The 24,788-nt window shown below is 40.2% G+C and overlaps 1 protein-coding gene across 4 annotated transcripts; it reads left to right on the top strand.

Moving 5' to 3' along the window:
• The first annotated feature begins 1,460 nt into the window (after positions 1-1,460).
• daxx (death-domain associated protein) lies at positions 1,461-17,794 on the top strand. 4 transcript variants are annotated; one of them, XM_017708480.2, is made up of 11 exons: positions 1,461-1,479; positions 3,297-3,549; positions 5,035-5,397; positions 7,010-7,141; positions 7,515-7,631; positions 7,988-8,219; positions 8,527-8,696; positions 10,926-11,085; positions 12,219-12,729; positions 13,966-14,095; positions 17,318-17,794. In XM_017708480.2, the coding sequence occupies exons 2-11, from the start codon at positions 3,331-3,333 to the stop codon at positions 17,375-17,377; spliced, it is 2,094 nt and encodes a 697-aa protein (XP_017563969.1). In that variant the 5' UTR covers positions 1,461-1,479; positions 3,297-3,330; the 3' UTR covers positions 17,378-17,794. The 4 variants fall into 4 exon arrangements, with proteins under 4 accessions (XP_017563969.1, XP_017563967.1, XP_017563966.1 ...); XM_017708478.2 differs by lacking the exon at positions 1,461-1,479 and adding an exon at positions 1,507-1,730; XM_017708477.1 differs by lacking the exon at positions 1,461-1,479 and adding an exon at positions 1,782-1,813.
• The last annotated feature ends 6,994 nt before the right edge of the window (positions 17,795-24,788 follow it).

Raw genomic sequence — 24,788 nt, 5'->3', positions numbered from 1 at the left:
GCCTGCAGTCCAGACCGGTCTCCCATTGAAAACGTGTGGCGCATTATGAAGCGCAAAATACGACAACGGAGACCCCGGACTGTTGAGCTACTGAAGTTGTACATCAAGAAAGAATGGGAAAGAATTCCACCTACAAAGCTTCAACAATTAGTGTCCTCAGTTCCCAAACGATTATTGAGTGTTGTTAAAAGGGAAGGTGATGTAACACAGCGGTGAACACGCCCCTGTCCCAACTTCTTTGGAACGTGTTGCAGGCATCAAATTCAAAATGAGTGAATATTTGCAAAAACAACGTTTATCCCTTTGAACATTAAATATCTTGACTTTGTAGTGTATTCAACTGAATATCGGTTGAAAAGGATTTGCAAATCATCGTATTCTGTTTTTATTTATGTTTTACACAACATCCCAACTTCATTGGAATTGGGGTTGTAGTAGAACTAATTAATAATATAAGCATAGACATAGCATTGCCAAAGCTCTCGAAAGACTAATTATTCAAGATGGTCAATGACAATAAAACTATGAATTACTTAATGTTTGTGCTACTATCACATCATACTAATTACCAAAACACACACACACACACACACACACACACACACACACACACACTTCTAACACATCACATCTAAGCCGCTTCTCCTTCTGGGGGAGACAGTGCATAAGAACTGTTCTGGTGTTGTGAAACTCACTAAAGGTTAACAGTTCTACAGTTGGTGTGGAAATGATTCATTAGCTGTTTACCTTACTATTGTCAAATACCGTCACGGCTTTCATCGTAATTATAAACTAAAACTAAATCTGAAACAAAACAAGTCAAAAGCTAAAGAAATGCACACATACAAATTCAATAAAACCATGGAAAATGGCAAAACTGGAAGCCTCCTGCCGTGTCATTTTCACCAATTAGACTACCACAGATGAACTGTCCAGCTAAATTACACACCTGTAAAATTCAAATCAGGCCATTTGTTGAGGAATTTGAGTAGTTTACTATTTGCTTTCAGTTTATGAGCTTAGTAGTTTATCTGACAATAGAAAAGCTTTGACTTTGACTCTTGTTTCATCAGAGTTCATTTGTTTCTTATTTATGAATGTATGTCTTACTTTATATTGTTGAATAATTACCCTCCGGCTTTTTCTCTCCTTTTAACCCCCTGCCCCTTTTCCTTTTCTTTCTCTTTCTTGTTATTCTTCGTGTGTCCTTCCACTAAGTTGACATTCGCTGTTTTGATCCGCTGTGCCGTCATTGCAGACAGCGGTGAAGAAACCGAAGCGCAGCTGTGTTTGTGAAAAGCTTCTCTGTTCGCCTCAGATGGCGGCAACGAGCACCGACTGACGTCGGGGAAACGGAGAAGAAAATGATCTCGCCAATCGTCTAAGAGATAACTGCCCTAGAACCAATCGAATGTCTCTTTGTTGAAGAGTGGAATGGGTTGCCATAACGGTGTTTTTCGTGCGGCGTTTTCCGCTCAGGTACATGCGGGAAGGGATGCCTGTTCTCCGCTTTTTGAAGCCATTATTAAATATATGTGGAACAGTCCAATGAATGAGAAAGTAACGACGATTGTGTAGTGTATGAGACTGGGCTTTCTTTTGTGTCCCAGTTTAAATAACTAATGGTGGTTTTTATGTACACTCTTTGCTACGCTAAAGACGTTATTTCCCCAAAGACATGGCAACCTTGGGAGTTATTAAATTCTGAATTTGGTTCCCGAGTCGAGCGGGTAAGTTGCGTTTTTTGTTTTGCGTGGTTTTGCATAAATACGCCGCTAGATCATGGGTCTGTGAAAATGACCGTATGGGGTAGGTAAGTCGGCCCATGCGACTCGAGGAGACTGTAAACCACCTGAAGTTTAGTGGTTAGTCAGCTGTAGTTGGAGCTCTGCACACCAGCTAGCGGGCGAGCTAGGAAGCTAAGCTAGCTCACTGGAGAAGAAGTAGCCCACAAGGAAGCTCGGCTGGGCGCGCTGACGCTGTCAGTTGAACGTTGTTTATTTTGTTTAAGCTGTGTAGGAAGTGTAAGTAGCATATGTGAATTAAGTTCGTGTACGCTAAATGTTTCGTACTAGAGTGTTGGTGATATCGTGTTGGTAATTAAACGGCTAAACCCGAGTGGTTTCCTTTTGTATTTTGCCTTTATAAAGTGCAGCTGTTAGCCGGCTAGCTTCCCTTAGCTAGCTACCTAGGTATTCGTGTGACATCAGTTCCAAGACGCACCAGTTGAATTTATACACTCACCGGCCACTTTATTAGGTACTGTTCAATTACTTGTTAGCACAAACAGCTAATTAGCCAATAACACGGCCGCAACTCAGTGCATTTAGGCGTGTAGAGGTGGTCAAGACAACTCACTGAAGTGCAGACCGAGCATCAGAACGGGGAAGAAAGGGGATTTAAGAGACTTTGAACGTGGCGTGGTTGTTGGTCCCAGACGGGCTGGTCTGAGTATTTCAGAAACTGCTGATCTACTGGGATTTTCACACACAACCATCTCTAGGGTTTACAGAGAACAGTCCAAAAAAGAGGAAACATCCAGTGAGCGGCAGTTGTGTGGACGAAAATGCCTTGATGTGAGAGGTCAGAGGAGAATGGGCAGACTGGTTCCAGATGATAGAAAGACAACAGGAACTCAAATAACCACCAAAATCTCTGAGGAATGTTTCCAGCACCTTGTTGAAAGTATGACACAAAGAATTAAGGCAGTTATGAAGGCAAAAGGGGGTCCAGCCTTTTACTAGCAAGGTGTACCTAATAAAGTGGCAGGTGTGTATATGTTGTTCTGTTTTTCCCAGGCAAAACGAGTCGGTAAAAGCCACAAGTTGACTCTTTTCTAACAGACAGTTAGTGCGATAGCTAACTAGAATGCGTGGCCATCAACTCGACCGATTAGTCCAGAGCATTTTGGTAGATTGACAGAGTATGTCGGTTTCGCTTAATATAATACTCAATTGACAGTTTGTTCATTTTCTGTTAAGGTGCCCAAACTGTAAAGAACATTGCCTTGGGTGTCACAAAATGCGTTCTAAGCACATCTCAGTGTTTGAAGTAAGACGTTATCCCAGTTAATTCATTTTTGTATAGGTAGTTTGTAAGGAGTATTCTAATGGCTGATCTTTTCAGATAAGTATCTTGATTTTGCCTGAGGAGGGTGTCAAGAGGTAGGAAAAGGAATAGGCCAGATAGGACAAAGGGGTAGCTGACAGTAACACTGTATAAGTAGTTTAGCATGACTATGGTTTGGGTAAAGGATTGTTTCATTTTAATCAGGTTCTCATCACATTTTTGTTTAGACTACTCAGAAGATTTCCTCAGCTGCCGTCATTGATGCCAGGTGTCACGAAGATGGACGACATTGTGATCCTTGATGATGATGAAACCCAAGAACCTTCCTCATCTACGTTACATCTTCAAATGACCTCTTGTGTGTCAAGTCCAGCTAAGGTCCAAGGGTCTAGGCCAACCCACATCACACAGTCCCCTTTTGGTACTGCTAAGAAGGCAGCTCATATCTTGAAAGTAGAGAATGAGAAGCTCTTTGAAGAGGTAGGTGTGCTTGTGTGTGTGCTCAACTGTGCATCTATGCGTGTGTGCAGCCATATTCACTTAAACATGCCTTGTCAAGCGCTCCTAGTTATGTCAGGATTTTTTTCCCACTAGAACACATCAATATAGTAGCGTCATATAACTATAAATGCATCTGTCACAACAATACAATATAAAAGTACACTGCGCTTGGCTTTAAGCAGCATCTAGCTGCGTTTTGAGTTCTCTTAATTCTAGTTGGATGGTCGATGCATCCTTGCTTGAAGCTGAACTAAACTGCTTCCACCTCTTGTAGTTAAATGCCCTTCTCTGCAGCGTGAAGATGGCCTCTTGACTGTAGGCTTGAGCAGGTGCAGCAAGTGTCAGGAATGCCACTAGATCCCATCTATCATGATGGCGCTCAGGTTGGACAGTTTACTGTCAGGGGCTTTATTACACATACATCTTAATTTTGAAATCTTATCTATTAAGTCACTATCACAACTTCAGATATGATAAATTAGGACACTAGCTATCACAGAACAGCTGTTCTTAAGTTCATTGTCTTATCTTAACAACAGATCTAAAAAAAATAGCATTACAGAATCATCATAACTAGACAAAACTTCCTAAATACTCTCTTGTGTCTAGGACAACTTTCTCTTTTGACTGTTTGTGTCTGTCATTTTTAGGCAACTGTTATAGGCAGCATTGTTCACTACTAGCATAATGATGTAACCTTTGTTCATACTGCAAAATGGTGCTTTCAGTTGTGAGATTTTTTCTTTCTTTCTAATTTTAATAAAAAAAATATTTTAAAAAGCACAGACACAGCAGACTCATTCTACACCATCCCTTCTTACTACCCTCATGTGTTAGGGTAATGAAAATTGATCAGATAAAATATCATAGTGATGGTGGTGAATAATGAGGAGAAATATGCCCCCATCAGGGGCAGCATTCACCCAGAAAAGCTTTGGATTGCCCATTTGCCATACCCAGCATCTCTATCAATTACTAATCATTCCTCTCAAGACCTCTCTCCCCTCTTCTTTCTCCTCCGAACCATGTGTCTCCTCATTACTGGTGTTAACGTTGTCTTCTGTTGTTGTCCATGAAAGTCTGCATGCTTGCTGTGCTCTTGGCCAAATTTAAATGGCTGAAGCAGCAATATGACTGCTGTTGGCTGTACTACTGTGCGTAATAATAGTCATGAAGAGCTGCACCTGATATTAAAAAGACACCAGGGAGACCAAGTACAGACAGAATAATAGGAAAAAGAGAGATGCACTTGCTGTACTAAATCCATTTCTTGAAATTCTTTTCAAACAAATGGTAGTTTGATGAGGTGAAGACCATTACCAAGAAAGTTTATACGTGGGACTTACAGCTACTACAATGTGTTACTGATGGTTAACTGTTTGGTTATTAATGTTTGGTGCAGCAAGTGAAATCTGCGCCCTCAGCATCACTCACTGGTTATCCTTTTATCTGATCCTCGTCTAGTTTGTGGCACACTGCACACTGCACACCCAAGACCATCCAGAGGTTGTGACGTTCTTGCAGACAAAGTACTCAAAGGCCTCCCCTGACTTCCTGATGTCAGTGGAGTTCCGGAATGCTCTGGGTCGTTGCCTAACACGAGCCCAGGCCAACACCGCCAAAACCTTTGTTTACATCAATGAGCTCTGCACCCTTCTCAAGCAGCACTCGGCCAAGAGGAGGGTCCTCATGCAGCCTCCTAATCTCAAAAAGGACAGCAAAGACCAAGGGGAGAAAGGGAACATGGAGGAAAAGGACCCGTCTAAATCAAGTGAGCCAGAAGAGTTGGTGGAGGAGAAGAAAACTAAAAGAGCTTCAAGGAGACAGGTATAAATAGGCTTATTTCTTATCTGATTGTAGAAATACTTTTTTCCTGAAATAATTCATGGATGCGGCCATAAATAATAAATAGGGTCTATAAGAAGGTTCCTCACCTGGTTACTTTGACGTTAGGTGTAAAGGATGGCTGCCTTACTTTCCCCTGTCGGTATACTCTATGAAAAATGTCTGAGAGGTCATATGTACACAGGACAAACGTGTGTGGCTAGTCCATACCCTAGTACTAACTGCCTACAGATTGGCAGAATTGATTATGAAAACTAGAAGCCACTGGTGCTACAGTTATTCGATGCCAAATCAAAGGTATTCAATTCAGATTCAGATTCCATTATTGATCCCAGGGGGAAATTGCAGTTGTTACAGTTGCAGCCATTTATGTAAAAATAAACACTTTACTAATAATACCAATGCATCTAAACCAGATCTTGAAGCCACTGTAAAAGTATAAACCGGGAGATACATGTTTCTTTGTAATGGAAATACTTATTTTCTGAGGGGGGAAAAAAAAAAACATTTTTCCACATTGACTATTGTAATGCATTCCTCACAGGGCTTAAACCTACAACAAATATACTACAACTTGCAAAATGCAGCAGTTGGAACACTAAGATGTACTAGACAACAAGATCATTAGACCAGTTTTAGCATCTTTCCACTGGTTGCTTGTTTGGAATTAAATGTAACATTTTACAACTAGTTTTTAAGTCTCTTTGGTAGAACATATTTTATATATCTCTGAATAAACTGTTCCAAATTATGTTTTAAGGTTATCTAGTGCATGAAATTTAAAGAGTGGTGAAGAAGCTTTCTGTTTTTGTGCAACATCTTGAACCCATTGCCAGTAAACATTTGTCAGGCTCCTTTTGTCATTGATATTTTTAAAAAATTAGCAAAAGTATATTCCTTCATTTTAGCATTTAACTATTTACAAAAAAATGTTGCTTTTACATATTAATTGTTGTGCTTATTTGGGTTTTTCATGTTTTTTTGTTTCTTTTATTTAATGTTTTAATATAACGTGATTATATGAACCACATACAGGAGGTCCTCTGGTTACGTCAATCCCGAGTTACGATGTTTTGTGGTTATGACACATCTCCCATATACTATATAAAGCCTTGTTTCGACTTAAGTGGTTTTGCGTCGTACACGTCGTAAATGCAAACTTCATGTGTGGGAACTAGTTGGTGTGCGCAGCGGAAGAATACGCCGTGACGCGGCTGTGGACCGAGGAAGACGGCGTCACCCCAGTCACATTGTACGCCATTTTGGCTTGTTGCTTCGTCGTTCTCTCTCTCGTGTGTTCCGATTTTGTTAACCTTTTGCCCTTCATTATGGCTCCCAAGCGTAAGGCAGACTCTTCTGACGGCAGTGCAATTATGCAGGGTACTGTGTTAGGATAAGTGCTTACAGTATTTATGTGCAGTATGTACGTATCTTCCAACTTGCACCGAAAATCGGTTTACGACGCGACGTAGGAACGGATCAACGTTCGTAACCCGAGGACCCCCTGTATAAGGTGCTATAAACATAATAACTGTTACGTATTAACATAATATCTCTCATTCTTTCAATGTCTTACATTGATTCTCACACTCAGATAGCGTACCTGGAGAACCTGCTAAAGGTTTATAATGATGAGATCAAACGCCTACAGGAGAAGGACTTGAGTTTGGAGGATCTTGAGAAGGAGGACTGCAGTTACATCCAAGAGCACAAGCTCAAACGCAAAGTTAGTGTTCTGTGATTCTTCACTTAAATATCACTGGTATACCCTCACCAAAATTCATATTAAGTTAAAAGCTTTAGCTTAAAATGGCAAATTATATAAATTGGACTAGAGCTGAACACAATCAAGCATGTTTTTTGAGTTTCTAATGGCAACACAGATGAGCAGATTAGAAGGCAACAGTGTATGGTGAGAGTATTGCCACAAATAATTTTTTGTAGAAAACCTGTGTGTTTGTGGTGGAAATTTTCCATCAATCTGAATATATGCAGCATCTGTTGCAGCAAGGAAATTAGAGGTAAAGAAACTAGAGATGACTAATTTCCAGTGTTGTGACTGAACCTAGGCCTATTTTTACTCTATTTTTTGTTTCTAGATGATGAAGATCTATGATAAACTGTGTGAACTGAAGGGCTGCACCACACTGACTGGCAGAGTAATCGAGCAGAGAATTCCCTACAGTGGCACACGCTACCCTGAGATCAACAAGAAGGTATTACTTTATTTGTTCCAATTTAGTGAAGTGCGCTAGAACAGTTGCATTAGCTCATTAATGTGTTTACTGATGTTTACAACGTGGAGACCAACCTGCATGGTGTTTTTCCTGCATCTTAGTTTTCTTGAAAAGAATCAGTTGTGTTAGAGCAGGAAAAACATTGTTCAAATGGGTTTCCAGAATTGCAGTTTAGAAACACTGATGTGGAAGACGAATCACTGAATAATTTTTATTCTGTAAGAGCTTAGTAACTGTTGAATTTGAGGGAACATTTTGTTACATCTGTTTTCCATTTGTTTTTGTTTGTCTTTTTCCCTGTCCTTTCTTTTTTTTCCCCCCAACCCTTTGCTCAGATTGAGAGATTCATAAACAAGCCAGAAACCCAGCAGAATCCTCCAGACTACTCTGATATCCTACAAGTGGTGAAACGTGCTAATGAACGTTACAATCTCTTGCTCAGCCGAAAGCAACAGATGCAGATTGCACAGGAGGCGTTCCGCGAGACTGGGAACAGGCTGCAAGAGAGGCGGCACTTGGACATGGTCTACAACTTCGGCTCTCACCTAACAGACTTCTATAAGCCCAGTAATTTACCTTGGCCATTAGTAACTTCCAAGTTGGAGCATACACAGGAATTCTCACCTCTTTAAAATGGTTATAATCAGTGTTTGTTGAGCAACAATTCTAGTAATCACTTTAAAGACACAAGAAGGTAACTAGTGTAATACATGGTAATAGAATCCTGTCCTGTGAGAAACTGCTATACCAGTTGTAAGTTCTGGGACTGCTCCTGATAAAGTTGCAGCAGGTCTGCTACTTTTCATACATTGTGGCCACCTCCTTTGGCATCTTCTCAGGCAGTGCTAAAGTCTCTGTCTCTTTATTTCCACAGCCTTAGACCCTGCCCTGTGTAACCCAGTGTTGGCCCAGAAGCTGCGCTCCAACAGAGAGGTAGCTCTCACCAGTTTGGAAGAGGTCATCAATAAATATGCCTATAAGCAGGATGATACAGAAGAAGAGGAAAGGCAGAAACGTCAGGAGAAAGAGAGACAGAAGAAAGAGGTGAGAGTTAAATGGGGGGGGGGGTTGAGGCTGTAAACAGAACTTGAGAAGTGGGGATTTTTTTTTCTTTTTGTTTTTTCATTTGTTTAACCCAAGCCTGGTTTGACCTGACTGCTTATGCCTAGTTCTGATGTTGTTTCTGGTTCAGGTTAGGATCAGGTTTTATATTCTTAATTCTCATGCCCCTCGCATTTTTAACAGATTTTACCATGTATTTTGCCCACTTTATTTTTTTTCTCCCTGCTTTCATTACCTTAACATTTTGTGGGGTCAGTGCTATGCAGATGAATTCAATATTTAATCTGTTCAGGAGAGTGCAGTGTTCAAAACCAGAATTTATTCTTAATTTTAGAAATTTGATTAGTTTGTCATATTATTAAGGTTTCAGCCTGTAGTGCATAAAACCTTATTGGAATGCTTAGGTTTTTTTTCTTCTACTTAAGATTTTTCTTATTAGGGGTCAAGCTTACAGTGTGTAGAGCCCTATTGTATTTGCTAGAATCTTTAGCAGTCCAAGCACCATAGTGCTTCTTAATGTTTGTTTTTGTTAGTTTTTCTTATTATTATTCTTTTTTTTTTCTAAAATGAATCACCCTGTCTAAGTCCTAGAGACATGAAACTTAGTAAACGTGTAGTAGTCCCTTCCACTACTCTGGTGCACAAAATGAGCCCAGTTGGCCTAAATAGCTGTGCTATTGCACAGCACAACATTGTTTATAGAGACAAAATTCAATTTTTTCCTGATTCCTTGGGTCAAAACAAACTACTTTTGTAAATTAGTCCTAGGGTTTTGTTTAATCCCTGTGGAACTGCTGTCAAAAATTCACAAGATCCTAAAACTAAAAAACCTAAAAAAAAAAAAAAAGGTTGACAGTTGTAAACAAAATGGCTGCCATATGCTGATTAACTCTTTTGGAATAATTTATAATTACTTGAAAAATCCATAACTTGATCCTTTGTCCGAAAATGTTAAATTTGAGGGGCTCTAAATCCCAAATAACTGTTTCTAAGCAGCCGTACTTCTGATCCTGCAGATAGCATTAATAAGACAGACTATAAATGAATATTTAAGGTCAAATATATTCAGCCAATTAGCTTTGAGCAGGCATTTGACAAGCCTACCATTGACCAGTCATCATGAAACCTGAATGGTGTATCCAAGTAGGCACTTTCTAACACTAAACTTTCAAAAGCTTTTTACTTATGTTACATCATGAATTGGATTCCTTGTCTGGTATTTTGACTTACAGCTTATACAAAAGTCAAAAGGTCCGTCTAAACAAAACTCAGTGAAGCTGTGTTGAAGGTCCCTGATCAATTATTGTAACATATGGAGACATTTTGACCAGTTCTGACTAACTTTTGCTTAGCTCCCGTATGCCAAAAGGGCCCCTTATGGGTACATTAGGCTTCATTATGGCATGCATATTAGAGGGTTAAACATAGACAAACAAGCCACTTTGCAAACTGATTAGAAATTTTACCACCATTCATTTTTTTTGACATCTACATCTTTTACGTGTTCAAATCTAAATCAGTACATATGAACGTAAAAGACCACTGCTCATTGTTTATGGCAAATGAAGCCCTTTTGATACGTTCTGACATCCTTTTCTCTCTACCAATAAATAAGGACCAAACTGCATTAGGCCTTGTTAGGCCTAATTGGCTTAAACTGCATAAGAGCTTACTGTGCTGATGAGTGCTTGGACCCACTCTTTGCCATTTGTGTCTAGATTTAGGGTTCAAACATGATTGTGTGGAGCCCTTTTGGAATTGTCAAGATTTTTCAGGCGTACAACAGGAGCCCAATTGGCCTAAAGCGAGTGCTATTGTGCACCACATGTTTGTCCCTGTAACTCTCCAGATTTTTTAGGAACAAATTTACACTTTTTCCTAGTTACTTGGGTTACATTGTTATGCAGTAATTTAATTTAATCTGGTTTTATTTGACTGAGCCAGTTCAGGCCAGGTTCAGACTCAACTTATTGCTATGGGTCAGATCAAACTCAAACAGAAAATTCTCACGCTTTGTTTGGCTTTGGACCAGAATTTTAGGCCTGATTAAAGGTATATAAGATATGGATAACTTGGCTGATTACAGAGTTACTGAGCTAATTATTGTTGACAAAATATGTAGTTGCTGAGCAGTCAGCATCTTTTGCTACTTTTCTTATTAAAACTTTCAGTAGAACTGAATTACTTTTGCCTCCTTTAAAACATGGTCAGATGAATGTCACAAAAGTACAAGAGAATGAGAAGGAAGAAGATGATCAAGAAGAAGAGGAAGAGCAAGAGGAGCCAGAGGAGGAGGAGGAGGAAGATGAAGATTCCTCAGACCCTGATATTGAGGAAGAGATCCAAGCCAGTGAAGCACAAGTGGGGCCAGGTGAGAAATGGATATGGAGGAAGGGGAAAAAAGACGAAAACTTCAGTTTTTATTGTCTGGTATACTTGTCTGGTATAGTGTCATCATCTTGACAGAATTAATTTATATGGCGTGACAAGTGACACTGTTACAGTTTCATCATGCAAATAGCTGCGATAGCTGCTTATCTCGAATTAGCAACACATCTACTATTCTTTATTGTTCCACTTTGAAGCAAAACATTGTTAAACACAGAGTGCTTTGTACATATTAAGTACTCTGCTTACAGTACCAAACATTTTCAGGATACTTGCATGCCCTGGAAAACCTAGTAAGTCTTGCTTTCCAGTAATGCAAAATACCTGGAAAATTATTAAAAGATTATCTAAAGTGTGTATTTCAGCACCTGAAATAATGAAAATGTTTTATGGAATCTTTTCTGTTTTACAAATATATATTTTACAGCCCCTTTAATTTGCCATAGCAGTATAAACATTAGAAGAACTCCCCAAATCTTACATGGTATATCCTTAAAAGTAGGAGTGTTCATGATATGCATCACAATGTTTAGTTTTTCAGAGGTTTGAGCATTTGGAACAAACATTTATTTGTGATGTATTAAAAAAACAGTCAAAAACAATGCATTGAATGATTTTAATAGGATTTTACTGATATGGCAATTCTGAGCAGGTGCTGATATCCAATAATTTTGTATGTATCTGCTGATACATAAACATTTATAAATGCGGAAATTGGAACAAGATCCACCTAAATTACTGTTACAGAGAAATGGAACACTTATTTATATTGGGTTTTAAAAAAATTGGGCAGCAAAATAAATAATTTTTTTTTGGGGGGGCGGTTATTTTATATTAGTGTAGCATAGCATCACCGAAACATTCTGCTTCTCTGGAGGAAAAGATAATTAAATATCAGTTTAAAATATCAGTCAAATCGAATCGTGTTTGGTACTGACTTTTTTTTTTTCTTTTGATGTCATCTTGTGTCCCTAATTTTTATTCAGGGCTTCACTTACTGTGTTGCACAAAACCATTTAAACTTGCCTAATTATGCTCACAAAAAAAATAATTTCCCACCACAATTTAAACTTGCATAATAAATTATTTGTAATTTATTTTTGTGACACATTTCAGAGGATGATGATGATGATGATGACGACGGCAACAATGAGGAGGAGCAGTCAAACAACTGTGATGATGAACAGCCTAGCAATGATGAGTCATCACCATCAGTTAGACTGGGTGAAGATGAAGTAGAATGTGGTGATGAGATCTTACAACCTGTCAGTGAGGCACATGGGAGTATTACCACCAAAAAAACACCTGACAGCAAGCATGCTGTTGAAAGTCCATCTTCTTCAGAGAGCCCCAGCCAGTCAGCAGTGGTGAAATCTCTGGCTTATGAGAACAAGTCTACTTCCCACAATCACGTGGTAGCTGTGTCTGAAAGCATCAGTGACACAGAGATTGTGTCAACGAATGTGGACTCAGTGCCCACCCTGACAGCAGTTTCAGCTAGTTGCACTGCTTTGCCACCAAGCCCTGATGTAAATGACACTACATCTAACAGCAAAAAGAGAAAACGTGAATCAAAGACAAAACTCATGCCTGTACAAAATGGCAGCATCAGACGAAACAGTGTGAGGTAAAGTTGATAAACACTTGTGAAGCTGTCTTAAGTATTCTTTCATTTCAAAACATGAGCTGTAAGTGGAAAGAAATAATAATGCTGTGAAAAAGTATTTGCACCTTCCCAGTTTCTTCTGTTTTTTTATATATTTGTCACACTTCAGTGTTTCAGATCGTCAGCTAATTTTAATAATAGACAAAGATGATGCAAGTAAACAAAGTGCTGCTGATGATCTGTAAATGATTTCATCTCAGAAAGCAGCACATGATGCCATATTCTAAAGAGATACAAATACAGATGTGAAACAAAGTCATTGAAATCTGCTAGTCTGGAAAGGTTTACAAAGCCATTGCTAAGGCTCTTGGACGCAAGCAAACCACCATTAGCCACATATGGAGAAAACTTGCCGTTATGAACCTCCCTAGGAGTTGCTGGCCTACCAAAATGTCACCAAGAGCACACTGATGACTTATCCAGGGGGTCACAAATGAACCCATCTAAAGAACTACAGGTGTCGCTGCCATCGGTTAATGTCAGTGTACGTGATTCCACAATAAGAAAGACACTGCAAAATGGCATCTGTGGGAGAGCTGCAAGGTATGAACCACTGCTGACCCAAAACAACACACAACCTTGTCGTGCATTTGCCTAAAAAACATCTAGATGACCCCTCTTTCCAAGTCTTTTGGGACAATATTATGTGGTCTGATGAGTCAAAGGTGGAACACTTTGGAAGACATTTTACTGTTACATCTGGTGTAAAACTAATACTGCAATCCACCTTACCACCATCCATCATACCAACAGTCAAACGTGGTGTTAGTGTGATTGTTTGGGGCTACTTTTGCAGGACTTGGATATCTTGTTACAACTAATGGAACTATGAATTCTGCTCTCTATCAGAAAATCCTGAAGAAGTTTCAGTTGCAGCTGAAAAAGCTGCAATACTCATTTTGTGTATGTTGTATTAAAATTGGTTGGATGATTTGAAACATTTATATGTGACAAATTAGCAAAAATAGAAGAAATCATGGGCTTATACTTTTTCACAGAACTGTAATCAGTCCGCTGTAATCGTTATGTCGTAACTATAAAAGAAAAACCGACAATGTGGTAACAATCCAGTAAAAAATGTATTGAGTTCCCTTTGCAATGTCAGAATTGTTTAATGTTCAATAATCATTCATTTTCTGAATTAAATGACTCCAACCTTCTCAGTTCTTATTGAGCATTTTTTTTCATTCTGTTTAGTGAAGTCGATATTCCGCTGGATATAGGAGTAACTTGCAGCCCTGTGCGAGCTGACTCCACACGCGCTGACACACCAACTCAGGACATGGTCAGCAGTTCTCACTCCACACCTCCCCCTAAAAGGAATAAGGTAACTAAGTAATAGACTTAGAGCTATAGTATATTGCCTTTCTTTCAAATTTTGCTGTGTAGTCTTTAGCTTGTTATGTTTACATTACGCCATTATAGTTCTAAAATATTAATTAATTTAAAGTATTTTAGTGTTTTGTCTTTTGTCCACATTTTAAAAGTATACAGCGTTACATTGCAATGATTTCAGTTCTGCAGCTGAAGTCAACCTTTATGTTGATTTGGTACCTTGCCTCTCCAAGGGTTCATCTAACAAACTTAACTTGGAATGGTCCTTAAGATGACATTGGGGGAAAATGGCGAGGGCCAATTTGACAACAGCATCTGCCCAAACTGTCTTAGTATGGACATTGCTGTTGATCACCTGCACAGTGCAACACTACTACCCAGTTCTTAATGTTCTTAAAATTGAGAGCTGACCTTAAATTGAGAAGTCATACATTTAGCAGGAATAATAAAATTTAACTGTCCATTCATCATCGTTAACGGCTTAATCCAGATATGGTCGCGGTAGCAATTGGGAGAGCAGAGATTCCCAGATGACCCTGTCCCCTGCAACTTCCTCCAGCTCATTCCCAGGGACCCCAAGCCGCTCCCAGGCCAACTTGGAGATGTTATCCAAGGGGTCTTATCCTGGTAGGCCGTGCCTGGTACACCCACACCAGGAGGCGTCTAGGGGGCATCCGAATCAGATGCCTGAACCACCTCAGCTGGCCTCTGAATACGGAGAAGTAGTGGCTCTACTCCGAGCTCCTGCCGGATGGCCGACCTCCTCACCCTATCAAATAGAGTGTAGCCCGCCACCCTGCGAAGAAGGCTCACTTCCGCTGCTTGTATTCTCATTCTCATTCTTTCGGTCATTACCCACAGCTCATGACCATAGGTGAGGGTTGGGACGTAGACCGACCGGTAAACAGAGAGCTTTGCCTTATGGCTCAGCTCCCTCTTCACCACTACAGTCCGGTACAGTGACCGCATTACTGCTGCCGCCTGTCCCAGCTTGCGGCCGATCTCATGATCCCTCTTCCCATCATTTGTGAACAAGACCCCGAGATACTTAAACTCCTCCACCTGGGGCAAGCCCTTTCCCCTTACTTGGAGTGGGCATGCCATCCTTTTCCGGGCTAAGACTGTGGGCTCAGATTTGGAGATGCAGATCTGCATACCAACTGCTTCACACTCAGCTGCAAACTGCTCCAGTGAGCGCTGGAGGCATCCATGTGATTCAGCCAAAAGAACAACATCATCTGCAAATAGCAGAGACACCACCCTCCGGCCTCCACACATAATGCCCTCCTGACCTTGGTTATGCCTTGACACCCTGTCCATAAATATCACAAACAGGAGTGGAGACAGGAGACAACCCGAAGCCCAACGCTACCACTGAAAGTGTCTGACTTAATGCTGAGTATACGAACACAGCTCTCACTCTGGGAGTACAGAGAACGAATGGTCTCTGAACGGAGTAGTAGCCCTGGTATCCCATACTCCCGGAGTACCTCCCACAAGATATCTCGGGGAACCCGGTCGTAAGCCTTCTCCAAATCCACAAAACACATGTAAACTGGGTTGGCAAACTCCCATGCCCCCTCAATAATCCGTGAGAGGGTAAAAAGTTGGTTCATTGTTCAACGGCCGGGATGGAATCTGCATTGTTCCTCCACCCTTGATGAATACAGCTTGGGCACAGCCACCCCGACCACTCCTGAGTCGCTGGACAGTTGTCCAGAACCTCTTTGAAGCCGACTGAAAGTCTTTTTCTATGGCTTCGCCAGACTCCTCCCACGCCCTGAATTTTGTTACTGTCACCGTTGCAGCTGCCACCTTTTTTGCCTGTCTGTACCTGTCTGCTGTGTCGGGAGCCCTTCGGGCCATCCAGTCCCTAAAGGCCTCTTTCTCCAGCTTGACGGCCTCCCTCACCACTGGTGTCCACCAGGGGGTTCTTGGGTTACTGCACCGACAGGCACCCACAGGCTTTTGGCCACAGCTATGCCTGGCAGCTTCCACAATGGAGGTTTTGAACAGGGTCCATTCAGATTTCATGTCCCCTACCTCCCCTGGGACATGAGAAAAGCTCTCCCGGAGGTGGGAGTTGAAATCATTCTGAACAGGGGCCTCCGACAGTCGTTCCCAGCACACCCTCACTATTCGCTTGAGACTACCGGGTCTGACCATCAGTTTTCCTTGCCATCTGATCCAACTCACCACCAGATGGTGGTCAGTTGACAGCTCAGCACCTCTCTTTACCCAAGTGCTCAGAACATACGGTCCCAAGTCAAATGAAACAACAACAATGTCGATCATTGACCTCTGACCGAAGTAGCTCTGGTACCACGTACACTTATGAACATCCTTGTGTTCAAACTTCGTGTTCGTTATGGGCAATCCATGCCTGACACAGAAGTCCAATAACAATTCACCATTCGGGTTTAGATCGGGCAGGCCTTTCTTCCCAATCACGCCTCTCCAGGTCTCCCAGTCATTGCCAACATGAGCACTGAAGTCCCCCCAGTAAGACTATGGAGTCTTTAGGCGGGACCCTTTCCAGAACCACTCGCTCCAAGAAGGCCAAATACTCTGACCTGTTGTTTCTTGCATAAGCCCACACAACAGTCAGTTTTCCTCTGCGATTTTAATTCGCATTGAGGCGACCCTCTCATCCAGCCGGGGACTTGAGTATCCCCACTCCTGCTTGGTGCCTCTCACCCTGTGCAACCCCTGAGTAGGAGAGGGACCAACCCCTATCAAGGAGTTTGGTTCCAGAGCTGACACTGTGGGTGGCAGTGAGCCCAACTATATCTAGTTGGTACCTCTCAACTTCCCGCACAAGCTCTGGCTCCTTCCCCCAGTGAGGTGTCCATTCAAAAGAACAAAAAAGCACTTGCTTATTGCTAAGGTCCAGATAAAGCCTCAAGTCCTATAAAGTGAGTTCCAAGACCTTAACTTTTTAGCATCATTTAACCTGTGCCTGTGTGTATTTTAGCCTGTATACCAAATCATAATTGAGGAATGTTTATAAGCTGCCAGATGAGCTCTGAAATAGACAATTACACACACAACTATCTGCTTTTCAGAAGGGAAAACATTGTCATCTTTAGAACAACTTCGACTTGTGTTATACAGATAAAGATTCTTTCTGTTTTGAGTTTTAGCAGAGGCACAAACACTGTTTGGGAAGTAAGGCAAAGTTTAATGCATTTATTTATTATGATTCAATCTACAGGTGAATGTGGCGACTCAGTGTGATCCAGAAGAGGTAATCGTTCTCTCCGATTCCGACTGACCTGTCTTCACTGCTGCATTACAGGGCAGTGAGCATTCATCCACATACCTCTTCCTTGTTCTGGCTGTGCTAGTGCCTGCCAATGTGAACTCCTATTGGAGCAGAGAAACAAAGCTTAATTGGAAAGCAGTTTTGCATTGAGCTTAACCTTTGCCGCCATTCTACCATTCCAGTATCTTTTTATACTGTAAAACATGGCACTGCCCAGATGGAACAGCAGCCTAAAATCAGGGTCTTCTAAGTGTTTTTAGTAATGTTTTAATTGTAAACGACTATTGAATTTAGATATTCTTTTGTTTGAAAGCTGAGTGAGCTGGTGAAATTTTTGTTTTAGAAACTGTGTAATGGGACAAAATTAGAGGCCATGCCTATATTTTAATGGTTCTTTTACACACTTAATAAAATGATATTTTGTAACTCTTTGACTGGTATTTTCTTTCTAATAAATTGTAAAGAGATGCAAAAATGACTGTTACAGAAACTATCACACCTTAAATTGCATGGCTGGCTTCATTACTGATGACCAAAATAATAATTTTAGAAAATCTATTTTGTCTTGGGAAGAATTATTGATTTAAAAAAAAAAAAGGAGTCATGTCATGGAAGAAAATCTAAACTTTCAGTGTGTTTACAAGAGATAATGAAAAACAGTTATGAGATTTCTGCTTTGCAACCGGCAAATAAACTCACAGAAGATGATGTGAAAACTCAGTTCTTGCTGCGGGATATATATATATATATATGTGTATATATAAAATTCAGAAAAAATCTAACCTTTCAGTAAGAAATTATTAAAGAAAAATGAAATTCTTAAAGAAAATCATTTCCTCAAAAACCCTACCCTACAAATTCTCATGAAAAAATGAAACCAGCACATATCCCATTTCACAGTTTAAGCAGACATCTTGTGAGTGTGTGTAACAATGAGTGTGTTTACATGCACTTAATAATCCATTCAGAATCGGATTTCTGCAATCATCAGATTATTCAAATGGTCACGTATACAGCATAATCAAGTTTTTTAGATCAGAGTATTGTCTAGGAATTCAGTTAGGAGATGTGACAAAGAGCTGGATTTTAGCTCAGTAATCAGACTTTTCGGTGCATGTATACTTTTACCCTTTCCTTTATATTCTAAAGGAGATAAGCAACCTGACAGCATGCATATATATATATATATATATATATATATATATATATATATATATATATATATAAAACTATTAAAAATAAATATATATATATATATATATAAATATATATATATATATATATATATATATATATATATATATATATATATATATAAAACTATTAAAAATAAATATATATATATATATATATATATATATATATATATATATATATATATATATATATATATATAAGCTAAAGACCTAAAATCCAATTCCTAGACAATGGAATACTTTTGCCAAAAGTATTCACTCACCCATCCAAATCATTGTATTCAGGCGTTCAAATGACTTTCATGACCACAGGTGTATAAAGCCAAGCACCTAGGCCTGCAGACTGCTTCTACAGACATTAGTGAAAGAATGGGTTGCTCTCAGGAGCTCAGTGAATTCCAGCGTGGTACTGTGATAGGATACCACCTGTGCAACAGGTCCAGTCATGAAATTTCCTCACTACTATTATATTATTATAATAAAGCGGAAGCGATTGGGAACAGCAGCAATTCGGCCACAAAGTGGTAGGCCATGTAAAATGACAGAGCGGTTCACGTGGCCTTCAGATCAGTTCAAGAGCAGTGTAGAGAGCTTCATGGAATAGGTTTCCATGGCTGAGCAACTGCATCCAAGTCTTACATCTCGAAGTGCAATGCAAAGCGTTGAATGCAGTGGTGTAAAGTGCCGCCACTGGACTCTAGAGCAGTGGAGACGTGTTCTCTGGAGTGACTAATCACGCTTCTCCATCTGGCAATCTGATGGACAAGTCTGGGTTTGGCGGTTGCCAGGAGAACGGTACTTGTCTGACTTCATTGTGCCAAGTGTAAAGTTTGGTGGAGGGGGGATTATGGTGTGGGGTTGTTTTTCAGTAGGGCTCGAGCTCTTAGTTCCAGCGAAAGGAACCCTTACTGCTTCAGCAGATCAAGAGATTTTGGGCAATTTCATGTTCCCAACTTCGTGGGAACTGTTTGGGGATGTCCCCTTCCTGTTCCAACATGACTGCACACCAGTGTACAAAACAAGGTCAATAAAGACATGGATGAGCGAGTTTGGTGTGGAAGAACTTGACTGGCCTGCACAGAGTCCTGACCTCAACCTGATAGAACTCCTTTGGGATGAATTAGAGCAGAGACAAAAATTCTAAATCTTGTGGAAGGAGTTATAGCTGCAAAGGGTGGGTCAACATCATATTAAACTATGGATTAAGAATGGGATCTCACTCAAGTTCATATGTGTGTGAAGGCAGAAGACCGAATTCTTTTGGGAATATAATGTATATACAGGGTACATGGAAAAGAACACTATGTAGATGCTGGCAGTTGTTTTTTGTGTGCGGGTCAGTTTGTTTCCTTAAATGTCTGCCATTCTTTTGGTGTGTATGCTTCTTATTTTAGAGTCATATAAGGTGCTAGGAATTTTACATACAGCTTGCAAAATCAAATATAGTTCAATTTTACAAAGTAAAAAGGTTAATATTGGGAATGCATTCAAACATTAAACTGTTTCACAAAACCCCTCAAATCTCCACACAAATACAATTTATTTATAAAACGAGGGCTTGGAAAAAATCAGATTTACAGAATTTTCCTTTTACCCCACATGTAGTTGATTGGATGAGAGATTTGGAGTACAAACTTTTCTTCCTTGGAACTGGAGTGGCAAGGCAAACCTTGCTAACAGACGCTTGAGCTCAATTTTCACACAGATAGCCCAAATTGTTTTTGTAAAAATACATCACTAAAATCTTATCTGCTCAAACCAAATCCGAGTCTCCATTAAGATCGCAAAGACTTGATGTGGTTTAGGAAACTGTATAACTGAAATATGAAAACAGGTCTGCCAACTCTTCACGCATTGGCTGTGAGATTCATGCATTTAGGTCTGATCTCACGACACGATCAAGCATTTTTATCAATGGTGGACAGTAAGTTAAGTGACATTTTTTTAATGCCCCAAACAGGGAAATTCCACCTCCACATTTAACCCATCCGTGAAGTGAAACACCACATACACACTAGTGAATACACACACACTAAGAGGCAGTGAGCACACTTGCCCGGAGCGGTGGGCAGCCCTATCCACGGCGCCCGGAGAGCAATTGGGGGTTAGGTGTCTTGCTCAAGGACACCTCAGTCATGGACCGTCATCACTGGGGTCGATCCGGCAACCTTCCGGTTACAGGGCCAGTTCCCTAACCTCCAGCCCATGACTGCATCTTTTTCTTATGTATTAAGTAAATGTGGTTTGTTACTGTACTTATGTAGTCAGACTAATGAATGAAATTCTATTAAAAGATTGGTTTATCAAGAGTGACCTGAGTATTTTCATCTAAAATGAGCAAGAGTCTTGTAACAAATATGGTCATAGGACATTAAAGTCATAATGAATCTTTTAGTACTTTTACTTTTGATACTTCAGTACATTTGAAGGCAATACTTTTGTACTTTTACTCAAGTGAAGGTCTAAAGGGAGGAACTTCTACTTTTACTGGAGTAATATTTTACCTTGTACTTTAACTCAAGTACATGATGTGTGTACTTCGTCCACCACTGCATTTTATGTCTCTCCTCAAAACAACCTAACAATAAACCTAAACACTCATTAAACATGCGAGTGGTCTGGACAGGCACAGGTGGTTTACTTTAATGCTAGTGAAGCATTCACTGCATGTGTTTGGGATCAGTGTCAGAGCCATCACTAAAACTTTGCTAACCACACAGCAAACAGATTTGACCTTTGGTCAGTAAAATAAACATGATTAATAAACAAAGTTTTAAACAAAATGCAGGGTAGCAAGAGCAGCGTTCATGACTACATACAGAAGCAGTTTACACGCATAATGCCGAATCAAGTGCAAGCAGGTGAATGTGACGGATACCAGAAACTTTCTGGAAACTTTCTCTGCAACTGCATTGTATTCTGTCTTCATTAGAGCAGGCTGACCAGGAGAGATAACAATTTATTATTGATACATAACAAAATCAGAACTTACCAACTTTCAATCTATGCTCCTCATAAGGCTTGCCATCAGGGCTTTTTAGGCTTTTTTTTTAGTTATTCAGCTCGGCAAAGAAACACAGATAGTTCTGTTAAGTTCTGTTAAAAATTACAGTACACAGTGCTAGCAGAGTGCAGCAGAGACTTCAGCAGGTCTAGCTATTATAGCTTACCTGAAAGGGAGAGCCAGAAGGTAAGAGACATGAGGGCTCCCTGAGATGTCAGCACCCCTCCCCTCCACCATCAACTAACTTGAGTGAACAAGTGAGAGCAGTGGGACGACCACACCAACACTCCTAACACTTTATCATGGTACTCTATGTTCATGAATCTCTCTGATCTACACCCCTCAGCTAACATGAAAAACTAATTACCAAAGGCTTTAAGGCTTAATATGAAAAGGCTCTACCCCCACTCATCAGTTCTAGGTACGAATAGTAAGCCACCACCTTGTGATCTCAGTAGCCGTGATGGTTCATAATAAGAGATTATTATGCATTATAAGTTCACTCAGGTGCTGAGGGGTGACACCAAGGTGTTTTAGGGATGTACCTGATGCAACTAAGAAACGAATAAGCTTAAGTGTTAAATTAGACAGTTTGTTTCAAGCAGCTTTTGAACCAATAAGAAGAACCTGTTTTGTCTGGTTTGAGCAGGAGGAAGTTACTCAACATCTACTCTTTGATGTCTTTTCCACAGACTTCAAATTTGTCATCTGGTTTGGTTGATATATATGTATAATTGCGTGTCATCAGCATAGCAGCGGAAACAAAGCCTTGCAGAACACCACACTGTACTTTTGTAAGAGCATCTGGTAGAACTCTCTTCCATCAGAGATTCCAAATGCATACAGTCCATAGCCTGCTCCCCAATATGACCTTTTTAGGAGAGCTCCAAACTCTCTAGTCAGGCAATATTTTGTTTATTGATTATTAATCAGGGAATGTTTTATTGAATCTTTTCCATCACATGAATGTTAGTGAATTAGCTTAACTAGCAGTAGGTTTTGTCAAATGTTAGCTAATGATGAGCTAGTACTATCTTTGATCAGTGTTGATCCATTTGTGTCTTGAATAATTTGGTAGAATAATGAGGGTTATATGATGCCATTTCTGTAACTTGCTAGATAGCAGGTTATTTAGTTCTCTGTGTTCTTATACACAAGTTTTTTCCCACTCTTTCAGGGACCAGATCAGCCATTGAAGCATTCATAAAGGGTAGTATAGAGAGAGAAGCTGTTCACCAGGGAGAAAAACTCTGTTTTGTCAACTAGGACGTAAGAAAGTTAGGTTGATGGTTCACCAGTTAGATGAGGGGTGTCCAATCTTACGCAGAAATAGTGGCTGTAGCTCCAGGTTTTCAGTGGAAACAAGCAGGAGCTCACCCGATTCGCCTTAATCAGGAAAAACAATCATAAAATCTGCAGCCACACAGGCTCTTTGCACATACCATCGGACACCAATTAGTCAATCATGCATACTTATTTCATACTATAGTATAAAATGTAACATTTGCTAGTCACAACTTGCAAGTAAGTAGAAGTAATATGCTTGTGTGGTTAAGCACTTTACTTATTTGGCTAAAATTTTAATTGAATATTGTTGGTTCTTTCAATCTCTTTACCAATTCTCTAACAAAGCTTAAAACCCCAAATTGATTTTGCCTGCTTATTTATAGGACTATCCTTTGGAATTGGGGCTACAGGAAAAAGTGGCACAACCTAAAAAGAAATACAAGGTAAGTTCCAAGACAGAGTTGAAGATTAGTATAAAAAAATCTTGAGTATAATTCAGCTTGGCAAAAGAAAGCAAATTGAGGTAAGATTACAGGTTTGCATTTAGGAGCTGAAGTCTCCATGATCCAGGAGTGGGACCTAGCAACCATCACCAAGGATCATGTTACCTGCTGATAGAGTATTGTGCGAAGGATCCTTGCATCGTGCACTGATCCAGAAAGGCCTATAAAAACATCCAAAAGGTTTACCTGATGATCAGATACAGCAGCAGCTGCACAGATGGGTAGAGCTTCCAGTTTCTGTAACACTACGCATCAGGTTCTCTTGGAGCTTTGATTCAAACACGGTAGCCATCTACAGCATACACTACACATCAGAAAGCTGCATTTCCCCAGCTTCTCAAAACCTTGAGAAATGCTTTGTAATTCTCTTTTTTATTTTGGATGCTGTGAGAATTCATTTCATTGGTGATCCCATGAATTACATGATATACTGTAGAATGGAGAATTGAAAATGCACAAGACACAACACGGTAACACACACCGACCAGCCATTTCATTAAGTACATCTCCTTTTGTGGTCCTACAATAAAGGTCCAAAAACGTAGTCAGTCTGTTTCTCTTTGTACTTTGTTAGCTCTCCATTGAAGAGCAGGACCACTACACAACAGGTATTATTCGGGTGGCGGTTCATTCTCAGCACTGCAGTGACACTAACGTGATGGTGGTGTATAAACGCTGCTGACTAATCCACTCTTACCAGAGCAACACACACCAACACGTTAGTGTCACTGCAGTGCTGAGAATGACCTCATTCTAAGGCACGGACGTGTTAATACCAGTCATCGCCACAGCCTATTTGAGTATTGTAACACATGCATCCTTTCAAGGCCACAGTTTTCTTCTAATATCTACTTCCAGCATGATAATGCACCATGTCACAACGCAAAAGTCATTTCAAACTGGTTTCACGAACATGACAATGACTCCAGTGTTCTTCAGTGGCCATTCGGTCACCGGATCCTGTAGAACAACTTCGGGATGTGGTAGAATGGGAGATTTGCAGCATGAAAGCGAAACGTAAAAAATCTGCAGGAATTGCACGATGACAACCTGGACCAGAATCTCAAAGGAATGTTTCCATCATCTTCCCAACCAGAACTGGTATAGTGTTTTAAATAAAGTGCTTGGTGATCATTCAGAATAACTTTGTATTGACTTGCAGTGACCTTCCCTCTAAGAGGACCAGTGGACCAAAACCATGCCAATAAAATGTTCCCTCAGCATAAAACAGCCACCGAACCACTGCCAAAAACCAAGGTCTGCTGGATGTGCTCTGTTTATACATACCACAGAGCATGGTAGGAAATAATATTAATGCTGGAAACGTGGGTTTTAAATGCTTAATTGCAGTACCTACTGGAAGCATCTGTGCTCACTGTGTTTTCCCACTCATGTATTTCTTCCTGCATATAGGTAGGTGAAAAATGAAA

Source organism: Pygocentrus nattereri, chromosome 1, assembly GCF_015220715.1.
Source record: "Pygocentrus nattereri isolate fPygNat1 chromosome 1, fPygNat1.pri, whole genome shotgun sequence".
In the NCBI taxonomy this organism is placed as follows: domain Eukaryota; kingdom Metazoa; phylum Chordata; class Actinopteri; order Characiformes; family Serrasalmidae; genus Pygocentrus; species Pygocentrus nattereri.
This window is presented reverse-complemented; position numbering and strand designations above follow the sequence as displayed.

Coding starts and splice junctions, on each gene's coding strand:
- daxx (XM_017708477.1), top strand. Junction 11,086..12,218: donor TGAAGCACAAGTGGGGCCAG/GTGAGAAATGGA, acceptor GACACATTTCAG/AGGATGATGATGATGATGAT. Junction 14,096..17,317: donor CTCCCCCTAAAAGGAATAAG/GTAACTAAGTAA, acceptor TTCAATCTACAG/GTGAATGTGGCGACTCAGTG.